This window comes from Ruditapes philippinarum, unplaced genomic scaffold (genome assembly GCF_026571515.1).
Source record: "Ruditapes philippinarum isolate M1 unplaced genomic scaffold, ASM2657151v2 ctg422_1_1_1_1, whole genome shotgun sequence".
NCBI lineage: Eukaryota > Metazoa > Mollusca > Bivalvia > Venerida > Veneridae > Ruditapes > Ruditapes philippinarum.
The window spans coordinates 163,716-180,066 of NW_026865596.1; the positions used below are offsets into that span (position 1 = coordinate 163,716).

General features: G+C 32.2%; 1 protein-coding gene across 1 annotated transcript in view; it reads left to right on the forward strand.

Annotated features, from left to right (window-relative positions):
* The window catches only part of LOC132729672 (calcium uniporter protein, mitochondrial-like), a 29,341-nt gene extending 25,609 nt beyond the window's left edge, over positions 1-3,732 (forward strand). The window contains exon 7 of the mRNA XM_060715480.1: positions 1,490-3,732. Within this exon, the coding sequence (XP_060571463.1) occupies positions 1,490-1,672 (183 nt within the window). The 3' untranslated portion in view covers positions 1,673-3,732. The remainder of the gene's footprint in view (positions 1-1,489) is intronic.
* Positions 3,733-16,351: the final 12,619 nt, after the last annotated feature.

Below are 16,351 nucleotides of genomic sequence, written 5' to 3' on the forward strand. Positions count from 1 at the left end.
TTCAAATATTTTCAAAGTCCATTGACATATGGCTTTGAAACTTTGCACACTTGTTCAACATCATGACCCCAATTTGTAAACAGTAGGAGGTAACTCTATCAAGCATTTTGACAGAATTAAGCCCCTTTTTCGACTTAGAATTTACGTTAAAGTTTTTGTAATAGTTCAAATATTTTCAAAGTCCATTGACATATGGCTTTGAAACTTTGCACACTTGTTCAACATCATGACCCCAACCTGTAAACAGGAGGAGGTAACTGTATCAAGCATTTTGACAGAATTAAGCCCCTTTTTCGACTTAGAATTTACGTTAAAGTTTTTGTAATAGTTCAAATATTTTCAAAGTCCATTGACATATGGCTTTGAAACTTTGCACACTTGTTCAACATCATGACCCCAATCTGTAAACAGAAGGAGGTAACTCTATCAAGCATTTTGACAGAATTAAGCCCCTTTTTCGACTTAGAAATTACGTTAAAGTTTTTGTAATAGTTCAAATATTTTCAAAGTCCATTGACATATGACCTGAAACTTTGCACACTTGTTCAACATCATGACCCCAACCTGTAAACAGGAGGAGGTAACTGTATCAAGCATTTTTTTTACTATCAAGCACTAAGAATAGTCGAGCGTTGCTGTCCTACCGACAGCTCTTGTTCAACTTAGAATTTACATTTAGGTTTGCATACCACCTCAGATAATTTCATATTCTATTGAAACAAGTTGAAATTTTATACTCTTCTTTAGAGCATAAAAGGACTCTCTTCAAGGCCTATAACTGTAACATGTATTTAAAGAAAAAAATATGTCCTTTTGTTATTTACTCAGAAAATTTTACCTTATCAAGGCTCTTTTACTATCAAGCACTAAGAATAGTCGAGCATTGCTATCCTACCGACAGCTCTTGTTTGCTTACCTAACATATGAATACTTTTATGGCTGGCTACAGGAACAATATGTTATGTAATTTTTCTTTGATGTCATTCATTCCTTAAGATTTTATGTGGCTTTTTTGTGTCGCCTCTACAGAGTAGTGACAACATTTAAGGATCACTTCTCTGTCGGTCTGTCCATCTGTCACAAAATTTGTCCCTACTACTCCTCAAAAACTACTTCTGCATTTTCATCCAATTTTTACAGGAATAATTGGTACCAAGTCCAGTTATGCATATTGTCCTTTAATAATTTTGATTTTTTAAATTTTGTCTGGAATACACCTGTTATACCACAAATGCAATTCCAATGAAACTTTACAGGATTGACTGGTAGCTCAAGTACTTGTGCATATGACACAGGTTTTCTGGTAAAGTGGGCACGTGTGTTACATAGATTATATGGGTGTGCATCTGTTACATAAATTATAAATGACCCTCTTGTATAGCCTTTTTAGTAAGGTGAGCTCTACTTTATTATCAGACATGCCAGTAGTATGTTTTATAGTTTTGTCATAGGTAAACCCTTAAAATATTTGATGGTTATTTTATTTCAGGAGTATAACTATGTTGACGCCTGGGATAGGGAATTCATCAACAAATTTTACAAGTTGGCAAGAAAAGAAGGCTTTGATATTGAGGAATATAACCGTCTGTCTAACCTCATTGCACAGCGCGAGTCGGATCTCTGCAGACTGCGGGACCCACTACAGTTGCATCTACCTATACGAGAATTATAATCACTGCTATTTACACATATAGTCCATATTCTGTATTCTGTATATATATATATATATTCATCATCTCGTATGTTTAAACTAGTTCGAGGCAGAATGTGAAAATTGTAGACCTAATTGTGAGGAAGCTATGATGAAACATAGTGTTGAAATTTTCTATTGTATAGATTTGAGAATTACAGCAGTATAGAAGCATATATTTGTCATAGTATTTTTACTGAAACAAAATTAAAGAGGAGTAAAATTATTGGCTATGAAAAAGTTTAGAAACAAATGTTTATTGAATATAAATTGAGTGATAGAAACAAAATTGTGTATACAGATGAAATTATAGTAATATAACACTTTTATTAAAGATGTTGTTTACAGCTGTTGCCATGGAATCAGGATTTTTTTATGCCACACGGGCATATAGTAGTTGAACTGTCCATCCATCTGTCCGTACAAGGTTAACCTAAACTGGCAAATGGGATTTATTTAAAGTTTGACCTGTACCAATGGCTTAGTAATTTACAGTAATCAGTACAAAGTACATGATCTGGGCAAGTTACATAACTATGGCTTCCATTTTGTCAAAGTTATTGCCCTTTTTCAGCACTTTGAAAATGGATCTGGTTAACCTAAAACGACAAGTTGGATATATCTAAAGTTCTATCTGTACTTACAGCTTCATAATTCCATCACCTCAGTTGTTCCTTTCTGTTAGGGTGGAGTATGGGGTCACTTGGTTGTAGGTCATGGTCTTGTATTTATATATATTTGATAAATTTTTGTTGCTAAGTTGAATTCTTTTCAATTTCATCTAATAGCAATATTAAGGTCACTTATGCAATGACATGCCAACTTATATTATTCACATTAACAAAACGTCATGACTTTGTCAAGTTATATAACTGTGTTTACAATTTTTTGGGCATTTTTGTGTCCATAATAGAGTGATAGGTAAACCTTATTTGAAAAATTGTTACAGGTAAAAATTTGAGCCTGGGGCTTTTGTGTTTACCAAACACTTTCTTGTTTTCTAAAATTTGTGATCAGTGTGTGATAAACTGCCTTGTAATATATTCTTTTTGTAGGTAGGTTATTTCCCTTTGTATAATGTTTGGAATGATATGTTTTAAATCATTCAAATTATTTGTAATTCATCACTTAGGCCTACCAGCCTTCTTGATAGTATTTATTCGCATTTGAACTGGAAACTGCATTTTTCTTCAACAATGCACTCAAAGATGATATCTATTTCCTTATTAATGCATTTTCTATAAAGTGATATAAATAGAAACAATTCTGTTTCAAACAAAGATTCATTTTCTATTTAATATTTTTTTTGTTATTTTTAAGCTGTATTTTGATAAAAGAGTAACTATTGTTGATCATTTTGTAATGTCTCTTCTGTTAACTTTATATTGTTGAAATAAATGGTAAGGAGTATTTTTCACGGTTAGAAGAATAAATATTTAGAGCTGTCATTGATAGAAATAATTATGATGTGTCATTGATATTTTTCTGTTACAGATTTGAAAAATTAATATTTTGACTAATTAGTAAAGGTCTAGAAATGACAAAAATCACCTAAAACATAAAGGGAAGCAGATGCCATGTCAAAAGTTGACTCTAAAACTATACTGACCATACTAAATGGGCATATTTCATATCAGTGATGACAAAAAAATGGCAGAAAAGAACATTCAGAGTAGATTTATAAACAAATCATGTCATAATTTTATGCATAGAATTTTACTGCCAACAGTTTGAAAGTGATCTCCAATGACAACATAGTATACTTCCAATGACAACACAGGACTCACTCAATCACTATTGATAAAGTCTGTCTGATTTCAAGATAGTCAGAATGTGTGAAAGAATATGAAGGACAATTTAGAACAGTTTTGATTGAAGCAACTAGATCTGTATATTTAACACAAAGTTTACCTCCACTAATATAACAGCTAATCAAGTTTATTATTGTATTGCTTTAATTTGCTTATGCTAGATTTTGTTTATTTTATTCCTACATAATTGACTTGTTATACAACATACATACTCATTTTAACATATCATTTTTAATTGTAATGTCAAAAAAGACAAAAATGTATATAATAAACAGAAAATTTAAGTTTTTTCCATTAATACAGGATTTATTTTCATCTTGTGGAATGAAAGTTATCATATTTTACTCGTGGCTACCACCACTAATGAAATATTTATTTTCATACCACTCAATGAAAATTAATTCTGTATTTACAGAACTTAAATATCCTCTATGTATTTATAGAAAAAAACTTGAATATCCTCTATTTAGTATTCAATAGTTATTACTACATATTTATTAGCAATGTTTTTGTCTCCTGGTATGAAATAAATTGCTCCTGTTGAGACTAATTTGTTGACTAGAATATTTAAGTAAGTTTTAATGTCAGATGCTTGTCATGGTTAAGGGTTTAAATTTTGTACTTGGTGACAAACATTTATTAAGGGTCAATCAATAAAGCAAATTTACTTAATGCAATGTATTCTTAAATAAGATATAATATAATGCCTACAGTAGAGCTTGTAGCTTATATTCAATTGTATATTCATGACTGATAAACAACATGTCACCTGTATTATCTTTTATAGTAGCTGTAATTAATGATAGAGAATTAAATTTGTTGAATGAGTGGATGTTCAGGCAAAAAGTTTTTTTTCTTAAGCCTAAAGTATATATTCGTGTAATATATATTGGTATAGGCTGAAGGAACAGAACTTTTTGTTGGATACATGTTGCATGTAATGATTAATTATTGTTTAGTAATAACAATTTCGCATGGCATATTCTAGAAAATGCTACTGCACTAATTTTCTAACTTTGTTTAACTTCCCAAATAATGTTTAAATAAGATACTTTCGTTAAGGTTTGCATAAGCATTAAGCAGTATATTGGGATTGATTTATAGTCTACATAGTTTGTTTAAAGCTACTTAAATTTTAGTTTTGTTAAATTAATTCAAGAGGTAGGAAATTTTCGGGAAACAGTTTTAATTAGCAAAGTTAAAGTAGATTGATAGGATTTTTGTGATTTATAATGGTCCCATACATTGATTCAAGGCTGTACCCCATAACCATTCCTTTGATCCCTTAGTTAAATTAGTTAGATTTTTTAAAAAATGTGACATATTTTCTACAATTTTTTCAAAAGGCCATGCCAAATTGAAAACTTATCCAAATGCACAAGTGTGATTGCAGGTACTTTTTGAAATAGAAAAAATTAGTTAGATATTTTGAAAATGAATATGGTAAAAAAGGTAAATATATCTTTAAATTTTCAAGACTGTTATACAGCTCTTGATATATACAGCTTGAATTATAGTGGGATTGGATTCATGGTAGCTCATTACAATTCCTTTTATAGAAATAAATAGTAACTTTTTTGAAATGGTTTTAATGTGTAAAATTTTGTAACTGTTTTTTAGCCTATTTTACAGCCTCAATATATTTATAATAGATTAATACATTTATATTTGGAAATGACTTTACTTTAAATTCTTGTTCCATTGTTAGGTTGATATTTTTAATTAAATTTTTCTTAAAATTTTTCTTCATTTTCTTTGCCAACTATTTCTTACAGCCTTTTGAAATTTGATCAGAGATATAATGATTGAACTATATCATGAGTTACTTCTTTACTTTTAGGCAGTGTTATTGTTGTATTGTTTACATTAATTCCAATTTGTTTATCTATTATTAATTAGTTACTATTTTTTGAAAAAGGTAATGGGGTTATCCTAACATCCAGCAAGTCTCCACTAACAGTATGTGATATTTGGCATACAGATTGATACATGGTCCCATACTGTGGGATTGGATTTCAGGTCTGTCGCTCATCCACTTCTTGTTTATCCACTTAGTTAAATTAGTTAGATTTTTCGACATTAATGGTCAATGGAAGGAAATTTTCGTACAGTTTTCTCAGCAACTACTTATCACAGCCTCTTGATATTTGGCATACAGCAATTGACACATGGTCCCCATACTGTGGGATTAGATTTCAGGTCTGTCGCTCATATCACTTCGGCTGTTTATCCACTTAGTTTAAATTAGTTAGATTTTTCGACATTAATGGTCAATGGTAGGAAATTTTCGTAACAGTTTTCCTCAGCAAACTACTTATCACAGCCTCTTGATATTGGCATGCAGCATTGACACATGGTCCCATCTGTGGGATTCGATTTCAAGTCTGCAGCTCATCCACTTCCTGTTCACATTAATGGTCAATGGTAGGAAATTTTCGTAACATTTTTCTCAGAAACTACTAATCACAGCCTCTTGATATTTGGCAAACAGCATTGACACATGGTCCCATACTGTGGGATTCGATTTTAGGTGTGTAGCTAATCCACTACCTGTTTACCTACTGAATTAAATTTTCGACATTAATGGGTCAATGGAAATTTTTTTTCGTAACATCACAGCCTCATGATATTTGGTGTACAACTACAAATGCAACCCGGCCTTTTCTGTCTTTGACCCATTTTCTAACTTTGTTTAACTTCCCAAATTAAGGAGATAATTTTTTGTTAAGGTTTCTTTATTAGCATAGAGTAGCTGTCAATTGATATTTAAGCAAAACAGTTGTTAAAAGATATTATGATAAATTTTCGTTGCTATAAACTCAATTCAAGAAACTGGGAGTATGGAAATTTTGGTAAGAAGTAAAGTTAGATTGTAGGATCTCTGTGGAGTTAATTGTGTAGATACTTGCATAAAGGTTTACTCCTGTTTTAACCATATCACTTGATATATTAGACTTTGATTATAAGTGACATACTACTATTTTGTTAAAAGGGCATGCATTGAAAACTTTCCTAAATGCACAGTGTAATGCAGGTAATTTTGAAAAAGAAAAAAAAGATAAATAATCCTTGAAAATGAATATGGTTAAAAAGAATAAAATATAGTCTTTAAATTGTTTAAGTCTGTTATATAGACTTGAATTATAGAGGAGTATGATTCATGTAGCAACATACAATTTTTTTTTATAGAAATAAATAGTAACTATGATTTTGAATTGGTTTTATGTGTAAAATTTGATAGTTATCTTGTTGTTGTTATTTCCTATATACAGAACCACAATATATTTATAATTAATTATTTATAATTTATATTTGGAAAATGTACTTTACTTAAATTTCTGTCTATTGTACGGGTTGATATCCTAATATTGCTCTTATAATCTTTTTCCTTCATTTTCTTTGCTCAACATTGTCTTACAGTCTTATTGAAATCTGTGATCAGAGATATATATGGGTTGAACATATAAATCATGAGTATACTTCTTTACTTTTAGCAGTGTTTACTAAATGTTGTATTGTTTAACATTAATGTTAAATGTTTTATTTTATTATTAGTTTGACTATTTGAAAAGTTAAGTGGGGCTATCCTACACATCCACATGTCTCCATAACAGTAATGTTAGAATTTTATGTTCAGCCTGTTGTCTTATTGACCACTGGAGATTTATTCCATGTCACTACACACACACATATTTGACATCATAACTGGAGGTTTTACAAGGCACGTATCTCTAGCATGCATTTTGAGTAAAAATCAAGGCCCTTTTAGAACTTAGAAAATTCTGAGTTAACACTTTGCAGTTAACATTACTCAAGGTCTTTACTTAAATCTCAATACATGTCTTGGTGACCAAACTTGGAGGTCATTTTCCAGGGCCCATAACTCTTGTATGTATTTTAACTGAATCATGAGCCTTAGTGAACATAGAAAATTTTTGGTTAAAATTTTGTATGCATCATCAAATTTAAAAAAGTTCAACTTCAAAACAACTACATGTATTCACTTGAAACTTTATACTTGTGTCTGGGATCATAATTGGAGGTTGATTTTCATTTAATAATTGCCTTTTGTAATCTTCCTGGTTAAAGTTTTGTATGTAACATCATTTCTACTGAAAGTGTCTGCTCTGAATTGATTACATATCTTCAAGATTGTAAAATGAGGTCATTGTCCAGGGCCCATAACTCACAGTATCTTTTTTTAATGAAATATTGTTCTTCTTGAACTTTCTAAATGCTATGTGCAATATCTAAGTCTCATAAGTATGTCCTTTTTAGCTCCACTTTTCAAATTTGAAATGCATTTCTAAGGGGAAGATAATGCTGAAAGTCATTTTTGCTGAATTGTTTCCTTTTTTCTTACCTAGAATATTTGCCTTTTTTCTCAAAAACTGTTAATGTTATTTACATCAAACTCTAAATATTTGTTGACTTTCAAGAGCAGGTTAGATTATCTTTTTTATCATTGATATAAAATACGCAATCAAAGAACTTAAAGCAATTTAGGAACTCCTAGTGGCAGCTATTTATGTTTGTATTAATACACTGACATTTCAATTCTTAAAGACTTTGTTCTTGTCACATCTTTTAACATGTTTAAAAAAAGTGAGTCACAATTCTAAGTTTCATGTTGTTAATTCACACTTTATCGTTCAAACATAAAGAGGTCATTTAGAAGTTCATCCTTGATTATTTTGTTGGATCATATCTATAATACATTGATGTCACAGTCTGTCCAATCTTTATTTGTATTTACCATTCTAACATGACTTGTGATTTTGTCACTATACAGAAAGCAGATAATGAGTAGTGTTTTTGTGCAAGTATACACCCCATATACGAGGCTTGTTCGAAAAATAATGGGACTGCATCTCTCCTGTTGACATTATGAGGAAAGAATCTTTGTCCTCTATCTTTTTGAACAACCCTCCTATATGTACAGACAACATTTATATATGTAGCTGTTTTACTATAAATGTACTCCCTCCAATGAAGGTCAATAACCTAAGCAACATTAATTATCATATTAGTTGCCATGTCACGCTAAAATAACATCTCACTATAACATGACACTATTCTGGAGAGTTTTGAATTTTTATCTTTATATCTTTCAATGAGAAATGAAAAATCAAACAATTTAATAAACACATTTCAAAACATTTTATCGGAAAAAGTCAGAAAAGGTAGGACGCGGTCTGAAATGTATTATTATCTTACACCACTATCAACAGGTAGAATGCTGTCTTGTATGTACACACTTGTATGCAGGGCACTCACCTTACATATGTATAAGGATTAAAAGATAGGTTTGTAAACATTAGAATATCAAATCTGATGTGCAAGTTTCAATTGTTGTTAAATTGATAATAATGTACTATATATTTATGATGAAACAGCTGTTTTCTTTTGAGTTTACCTGAGCACAAAGTGCTCCGAGGTGAGCATTTGTGATGGTAGAGTGTTCATTGTTGTCCACAATTTCTTTAAACAACATTTCCTCATAAACCTTGATTTTTATTAAACTTAACAGGAATGATTCTAAGGTGGTCCTGTACAAATATTTTATTAATGGTTCCAGTCTGCTGCAAAAGCTAAATATAGACTTAAGAAATAGATCTTTAAAATATCTTCAGCTCAGAATCTTCAATGCCCAGAGCTTAGATATTTGGCATGTAGCATGTGGTCCTCCAAATCAAGCACCTGAGGTCATAAATGGCCCCACCATAGGGTCACTAAGTTTACATAGACTTGTATAAGAAAATACATTTTAGGCTTCTTTTATGAAACAGCAATCTCCAGAGCTAAGATATTTGGCATGTACTATTGCCAAGTGGGCCAAGTTCTTGCCCAGGAGATCACTTAGTTTATATTGACTTACATAATAAACGTTAGAATGTGTGAAATTACTATGCCAAAAGCTAATATATTTGTCATAAAGCATTCGTAGCAGACATCTACAAATATTTTGGGAAAAAAATGCAGCTTGCTTCATCATGGCATTCATCCTCTGAAAGTACAATGCACAGAGTTTAGGTGTTTTGCATGTAGCATCACCTTGTTGTCCTCCACAAAAGCCATCCAAAACCATCCAAAAACGTTGGCCATAATTTTTTATTTCTCAGTGGATTCAAATGTTAACACAACAGCCCTTTGGACAAGACCTTCAAGTCTTTCAGACTGTACTTTCACTCATGACCTTCAAGGTCAAATATTTGTATTTGCTTGATTTTAGCACTATGACTTTATTTTTGCATAGTTTTTCTTTATTTTTGGACATAATAATCCTTATGAAAAGACTTTTATGTAACATAAATTGATGATGACCATCACTTATCAATGATCTTGACCTAGAAGGTCAAGTTAATGAATTTTGCTTGTTTTTTGTTATATATAATTGGCTATAAAATTGTAATTAATAAATGAATTGCCTTCAAATTTGGATACAACAATCATAAGGACAATACGAAAGTTTCAATTGATTTTGACTTTCACTCATCAATGACTTTGACCTTGAAGGACAAATTAGTGAATTTTACTTGATTTTTACTTTAATTGGTTGAATGTCTTCATACTTAAGCACATCTACTGTAAGGACAATGTCTTCAATAAATCAAACCCTATGTGACCTTGACTCGTAAGTGGCCATGTCATTAAAGGTCAAATTATTGTAATTTCACAGGATTTTTATTTGTTTTATATAATTGGATAAGTAATAAATTGATTGTCTTCATAGTAAGGCACAACTATCTATGGGACAAGGCATAAAAGAAGATTTAATGAAACTTGACCTTGACCTTAAGTTGAGCCCGCTTGTGGTGAGCCCAACTTAGTCGCCACTTTTGGCATATTTTTCGATGTATATGCATCCGTGTGTCAGTCCGTCCAGATTTGTCAGTTGTATATCTTGCTCATTCTTTTGAAGGATTACAAAATAATTTGGTACAAATGTTCACCATGATGGGGTCTCATTCTTTGAAGGATTACAAAATAATTTGGTACAAATGTTCACCATGATGGGGTCTCATTCTTTGAAGGATTACAAAATAATTTGGTACAATTGTTCACTATGATGGGGTGGTGTGTTGCACAAAAAAACCCAGATCTGCTGCTCAAAGGTCAATGTCAGTCCAAAACCTGTGTAGGGAGGGCAACTTCCACATGCATGGAGGGATCTTAATATATCTTGGGACAAATGTTCTCCAAAGTGAGGCGGAGTGTTGTGCGAAAAATTCAGGTGTCTGTAACAAAGGTCAAGGTCTTACTTAAGGGTCAAATGTCAAAAAGAAATTAAAACATTCATTTATAAGTATAACATCTATATACATGGATGGATTTTAATGTAACTTATGTTACAAATGTTCTCCATGATGAGTTGAGTTGTCTTGCTCAAAATGAAGGTGAAGGTCAAGAACACAAGAGGTCAAATAATAATATAAAAAATTTGTTTGTCCACACTGTATCTTGCTTATGCTTTGAAATACATGTATTATACTTTGTGGTCAGAGGATTTTTGTGGAGCTCACTTGCGCTGAGCTTGACTGGCTGTTCAGTGTTTGTGTGTGAGTGTGTGCGTCTAGTCATGCAATAACTTCTTCATGCATGTAGGAATTTTCAAATAACATAAATTTAGTTTTTTAGGCACAAATGTTTATCGTGAGACTTTGTGTCATGCACATGAACCAGGTCACTGGGTCAAGGTCACCTAAGATGATGCAATGTCAAGATTTTGCTGTGGGTATACAGAGGATGTGTTGGGCACATCTCATCTATTTATACATCTTTCTTCTTGACCTGAAGCTTATAGGTTCGGGTTTGAATTAAGACAAAGGGGCTTGACATTCTGCCCGTGGGCATGTCTTGTTGTTATTTATATATGGATTTGATTTATGACATTGTGACCTTTTCTAGCAATGTATCTCAGGTGAGTGATCCTGGCCTTTTGTTGTATTTTTGTTGTCATTCAGTCATATATATATATATATATGGTATTGAGTTGTTACCATGACATGTCCATAATGAATGAAGTTTGATTCTTATGTCTGCTTTAATAAGTTAAAGTACAAACTTGTTTGCAATTTATACTTTATTCCAAGAAAAGTTACTTGTATATATACAATTTATTTACTTTTGCCTTACTGTAGTTTGCTTTGATATGTATAAACCTGTTATTACAACAATGTTTACATATTGTTTATTTATATCTTCAACAAAAACTTTATTTTTATCCTTATTCTAGTGTTTTAGACATCGAATAAAACCTATAAAAACCCATATTGTATACATTTTATATTGTCCGCATTTATGCTGTAACATGCTTTTGACCACAGGACATACTCATTTTATTTGCTCAACATTTTCTAAAAGAAATGTTCAACCTTTTGCTACAGCCATGTTGTCGTTAATGTTGCTGCTGCCATTTCAGTCCAAAAACTTAATTGTTGGTCATATTTTATTATTTCTCAATGGATTTCATTCATACTTGGACACAAAAACCCTTTGGACAAGACCTCCAATCCTTTGATTTTTTTTTTTACTTTGCTACAGTTGACTATATTGTATTGCTATATTGTACATTAATGCTTGGACAAAACAATGTTTCAGACAATACCTTCAAGAAAATCAAACTGACCTTGACCCTGACCTTTTAATGACCTTGAAGGTCAAATTATTGATTTTTATGCCCCCAGTATAAGGGGGGGGGGGGCATTTAGATTTACCCTTGTCTGTCCGTCAATCCATCTATTCTCATTTTCGAATTCGAATTCTCATATTCTCAAAAAGTATTTGATCTAGATTCATGCAACTTTACAAGAATGTTGGTCAGCATATGTAGTTATGCACCTGAGTATGTGCGTGTGGATTTAATCAATATTTGTTGAGTTATTGCCCTTGACTTAGTTGAAATTTTCAACTTGTGTTGCACGTAGCTCAAAAAGTACTTTACTTAGAGTCATGAAACTTAAAAGGAATGTTGCATGTGAATATATACACCTGGGGTTTCACTTATGGATTTATTGTTTTTAGCTCGGCTTTTTTTTTTTTTTTGAAACAAAAAGTAGAGGTATTGTGATAGTCACGGCGGCGTTGCCATTGCCGTCCGCAAACTTGTACCTGGATCATAACTTTTTATGCTCCCTGAAAAATTTCGGGGGGAGCATATAGTCGGCGCCTTGTCCGTCTGTCCGTCCGGTTTCTTGTCCGGAGCATAACTTGAAAACCCTTGGAGATAATTTGTTTAAACTTCATACAGTGGTAGAGGGCATTGAGGGGGAGTGCAGTGTCAAAGAACCATAACTCTATTTTGCCCCGTTTTTGAATTATCTCCCCTTATAGAAAAATCTTGTCCGGGGCATAACTCTAAAACTATAAGAGATATCAACATGAAACTTTGTAGGTGAATAGATCTCAATGGGCAGATGTGCAGTGCATAAGAACAATAACTCTTTTTGTCCTAATTTTGGAGTTTTTGCCCTTTGTTAATTTCAACACTTTGAACTTTGTCCGGAACATAACTCTAAAACTATAAGAGATATCAAGATGAAACATTGTAGGTAGATAGATCACATTGAGTAGAAGTGCAGTGCAAAAGAACCATAACTCTGTTAAGCCTCATTTTTTAATTATCTCCCCTTATAGAAAAATCTTGTCCGGGGCATAACTCTAAAACTATAAGAGATATCAACATGAAACTTTGTAGGTGAATAGATCTCAGTGGGTAGATGTGCAGTGCATAAGAACAATAACTCTTTTTGTCCTAATTTTGGAGTTATTGCCCTTTGTTAAACTAACACTTTGAACTTTGTGCGAAACATAACTCTAAAACTATAAGAGATATCAAGATGAAACATTGTAGGTAGATAGATCTCCTTGAGTAGAAGTGCAGTGCAAAAGAACTTGAACTCTGTTAAGCCTCATTTTTGAATTATCTCCCCTTATAGAAAAATCTTGTCCGGGGCATAACTCTAAAACTATAAGAGATATCAACATGAAACTTTGTAGGTGAATAGATCTCAATGGGCAGATGTGCAGTGCATAAGAACAATAACTCTTTTTGTCCTAATTTTGGAGTTTTTGCCCTTTGTTAATTTTAACACTGAACTTTGTCCGTAACATAACTCTAAAATTATAGGAGATATCAAGATGAAACATTGTAGGTAGATAGATCTCATTGAGTAGAAGTGCAGTGCAAAAAAACCATAACTCTGTTAAGCCTCATTTTTGAATTATCTCCCCTTTTAGAAAAATCTTGTACTGGACATAGCTATAAAACTATAAGAGATATCAACATGAAACTTTGTAGGTAGATGTATCTCAATGGGTAGATGTGCAGTGCACGAGAATCATAACTCTGCCTTGCCTAATTCTGGAGTTATTGCCATTTGTTTATTTTTACTTTTTGAAGTTGTCCGGAACATAACTCGGAAACCATAAGAGATATCAACAAGAAACTTTGTAAGTTGATAGATAACAGTGATTAGAAGTGCAGTGCAAAGAACAGTAACTCTGCCTTTCCTAATTTTGGAATTATTGCACTTTGAACTTTTTCCAGGGACATAACTCTGAAACTACAAGAGGTGTACTTTCCTGTGTCCAAAACCTATTCGGGGAGCATCACCCGGCTCAAACCGGGCTCTTGTTTAGTTCTTGGTGTATTGTCTTCATTCTTGGCCACAACAACCCTTGGGACAAGACCTTTCAGTAGACTACACTAACCTTGACCTTCATCCATAAATGACCTTGACCTTCAAGGTTAAAAGTCCAAATTTTGCTTGTTTTACTATTATTGGCTGTAACTTTGTTATTTTTGAATGGATTGTCTTCAAACTTGAACATAATAATCTTCAAGGATATCCCTTAAAAATAACCAGACAGACCTTGACCTTCACTCATAAATGACCTTGACTTTGAAGGTCAAATTATTGAAATTTTCATTTTTTTTGCTATTATTGATTGTAACTTTGTTATTTTTGAATTGATTGTCTTCAAACTTTCAAGGATAACCCTTAAAAATAACCAGACAGACCTTGACCTTCACTCAATAATGACCTTGACTTTGAAGGTCAAATTATTGAAATTTTCATTGTTTTGGCTGTAACTGGCTGTAACTTTGCTATTATTGAAGGGATCAATCATCATCATCAACAACAACAACTATTATAGAAATGCGTGTAACTATTTATAGAATTGCGTGTTTCTTTTTTTAGAATTGCGTGTTTCTATTTATAGAATTGCGTGTTTCTATTTTTAGAATTGCTTGCTTCTATTTTTAGAATTGCGTGTTTCTATTTATAGAATTGCGTGAATCTATTTACAGAATTGCCTGTTTCTATTTACAGAATTGCCTGTTTCTATTTACAGAATTGCGTGTTTTTATTTATAGAATTGCGTGTTTCTATTTATAGAATTGTGTGTTTCTATATATATATATATATATATATATATATATATATAATTGAGTATATTTATATATTCAAAATATATAGACAAAACTAATGTGACAAGACAGACCGATTAAATTTATAAAAAGGAAACGATTTGTTCAAACCTTTCTTTGTTTGCTTTTAGAAAAAGTAAAAAGTCAAGCGTTGCCCCCGCCCGGCGGTGGCTCTTGTTTGTCAGAGTTATTGCCCTTGACTTAGTAAAAATTTGCAATTTTCAATTTGTGTCGCACATAGCTCAAAAAGTATTTCACCAAGAGTCATGAAACTTTACAGGAATGTTGCTCAGCACGTGAAGTTGTGCACCTAGGTTTGCTTGTGTATTTATTCTGTTTTGTCAAAGTAATTGCCCTTGACTTAGTAAAAACTTGCAATTTTCAACTTGTGTTGAACATAGCTCATAAGTATTTGAACAAGAGTCATGAAACTTTACAGGAATGTTGCTCAGCATGTGAAGTTGTGCACCTGAGGTTTCGCTTGTGGATTTATTCTGTTTTGTCAAAGTTATTGCCCTTGACTTAGTAAAAATTTGCAATTTTGAACTTGAGTTGCACATAGTTAAAAAAGTATTTTGACTAGAGTCATGAGACTTTACAGGAATATGTTGATCAGGATGTGGTCTTAGATGAAAGGGTATTACATGATGACCAGTATATCTATTTAAACTTAAGCTTGAAATATGATTAGGGTCTACTTATTAACGAACATTGATATACGACCCCGGGCATACGGGATCCCGGGATTTTTCCGAAACCACTGCTGTGACACGTAGCCATGTTGAATAATTATCTGGCTTCTTCACAGTAACGCAGTAGATTATGCAGGTACAGTAGATTATGCAAAGACGAAACACGATATATTTACGATTTCTCCACATTCTTTCTTGAAAAAAAAAATGGCTAAAAAGATGCATGCTAACAATATTTACGGATTAATTGACTGCACTCCGATTTAAACTATATTACCAAAGTAGCCTTTGAAGAAATAAGTTCAAATGGATGTTAAAAAATATCCTTTGAAATAAATTCAGATAGATGTTTATAAAAAAAATATCTCTTGAAATAAGTTCAAATGGATGTTTATAAAAATATCCATCTTAATTAAGTTGTTCAGATATGTCTTTCTAATGCATTTACAATTTACAGATAACGACAAAATTTAAGCAACCCTTTAAGTCCCTTTTTAGTAAATGTTATCAAGGGCATCTGTATGGAAAAAATGTCTGTGGATATATCATGTGGTTTGTCATTGTCTTAACTTTACTTTCGGATAAGGTTCTTCCGACGGTGGCCATAATATAATTGCAGTCGGTCGAGAGAAAAATGATCCGACTTGTGCCGATAAAATAATGCTTGTCATCACGCAGTGTTATAATGCGCCAATTTTTTATGTAGGAGAGTGTCCGTGGACGA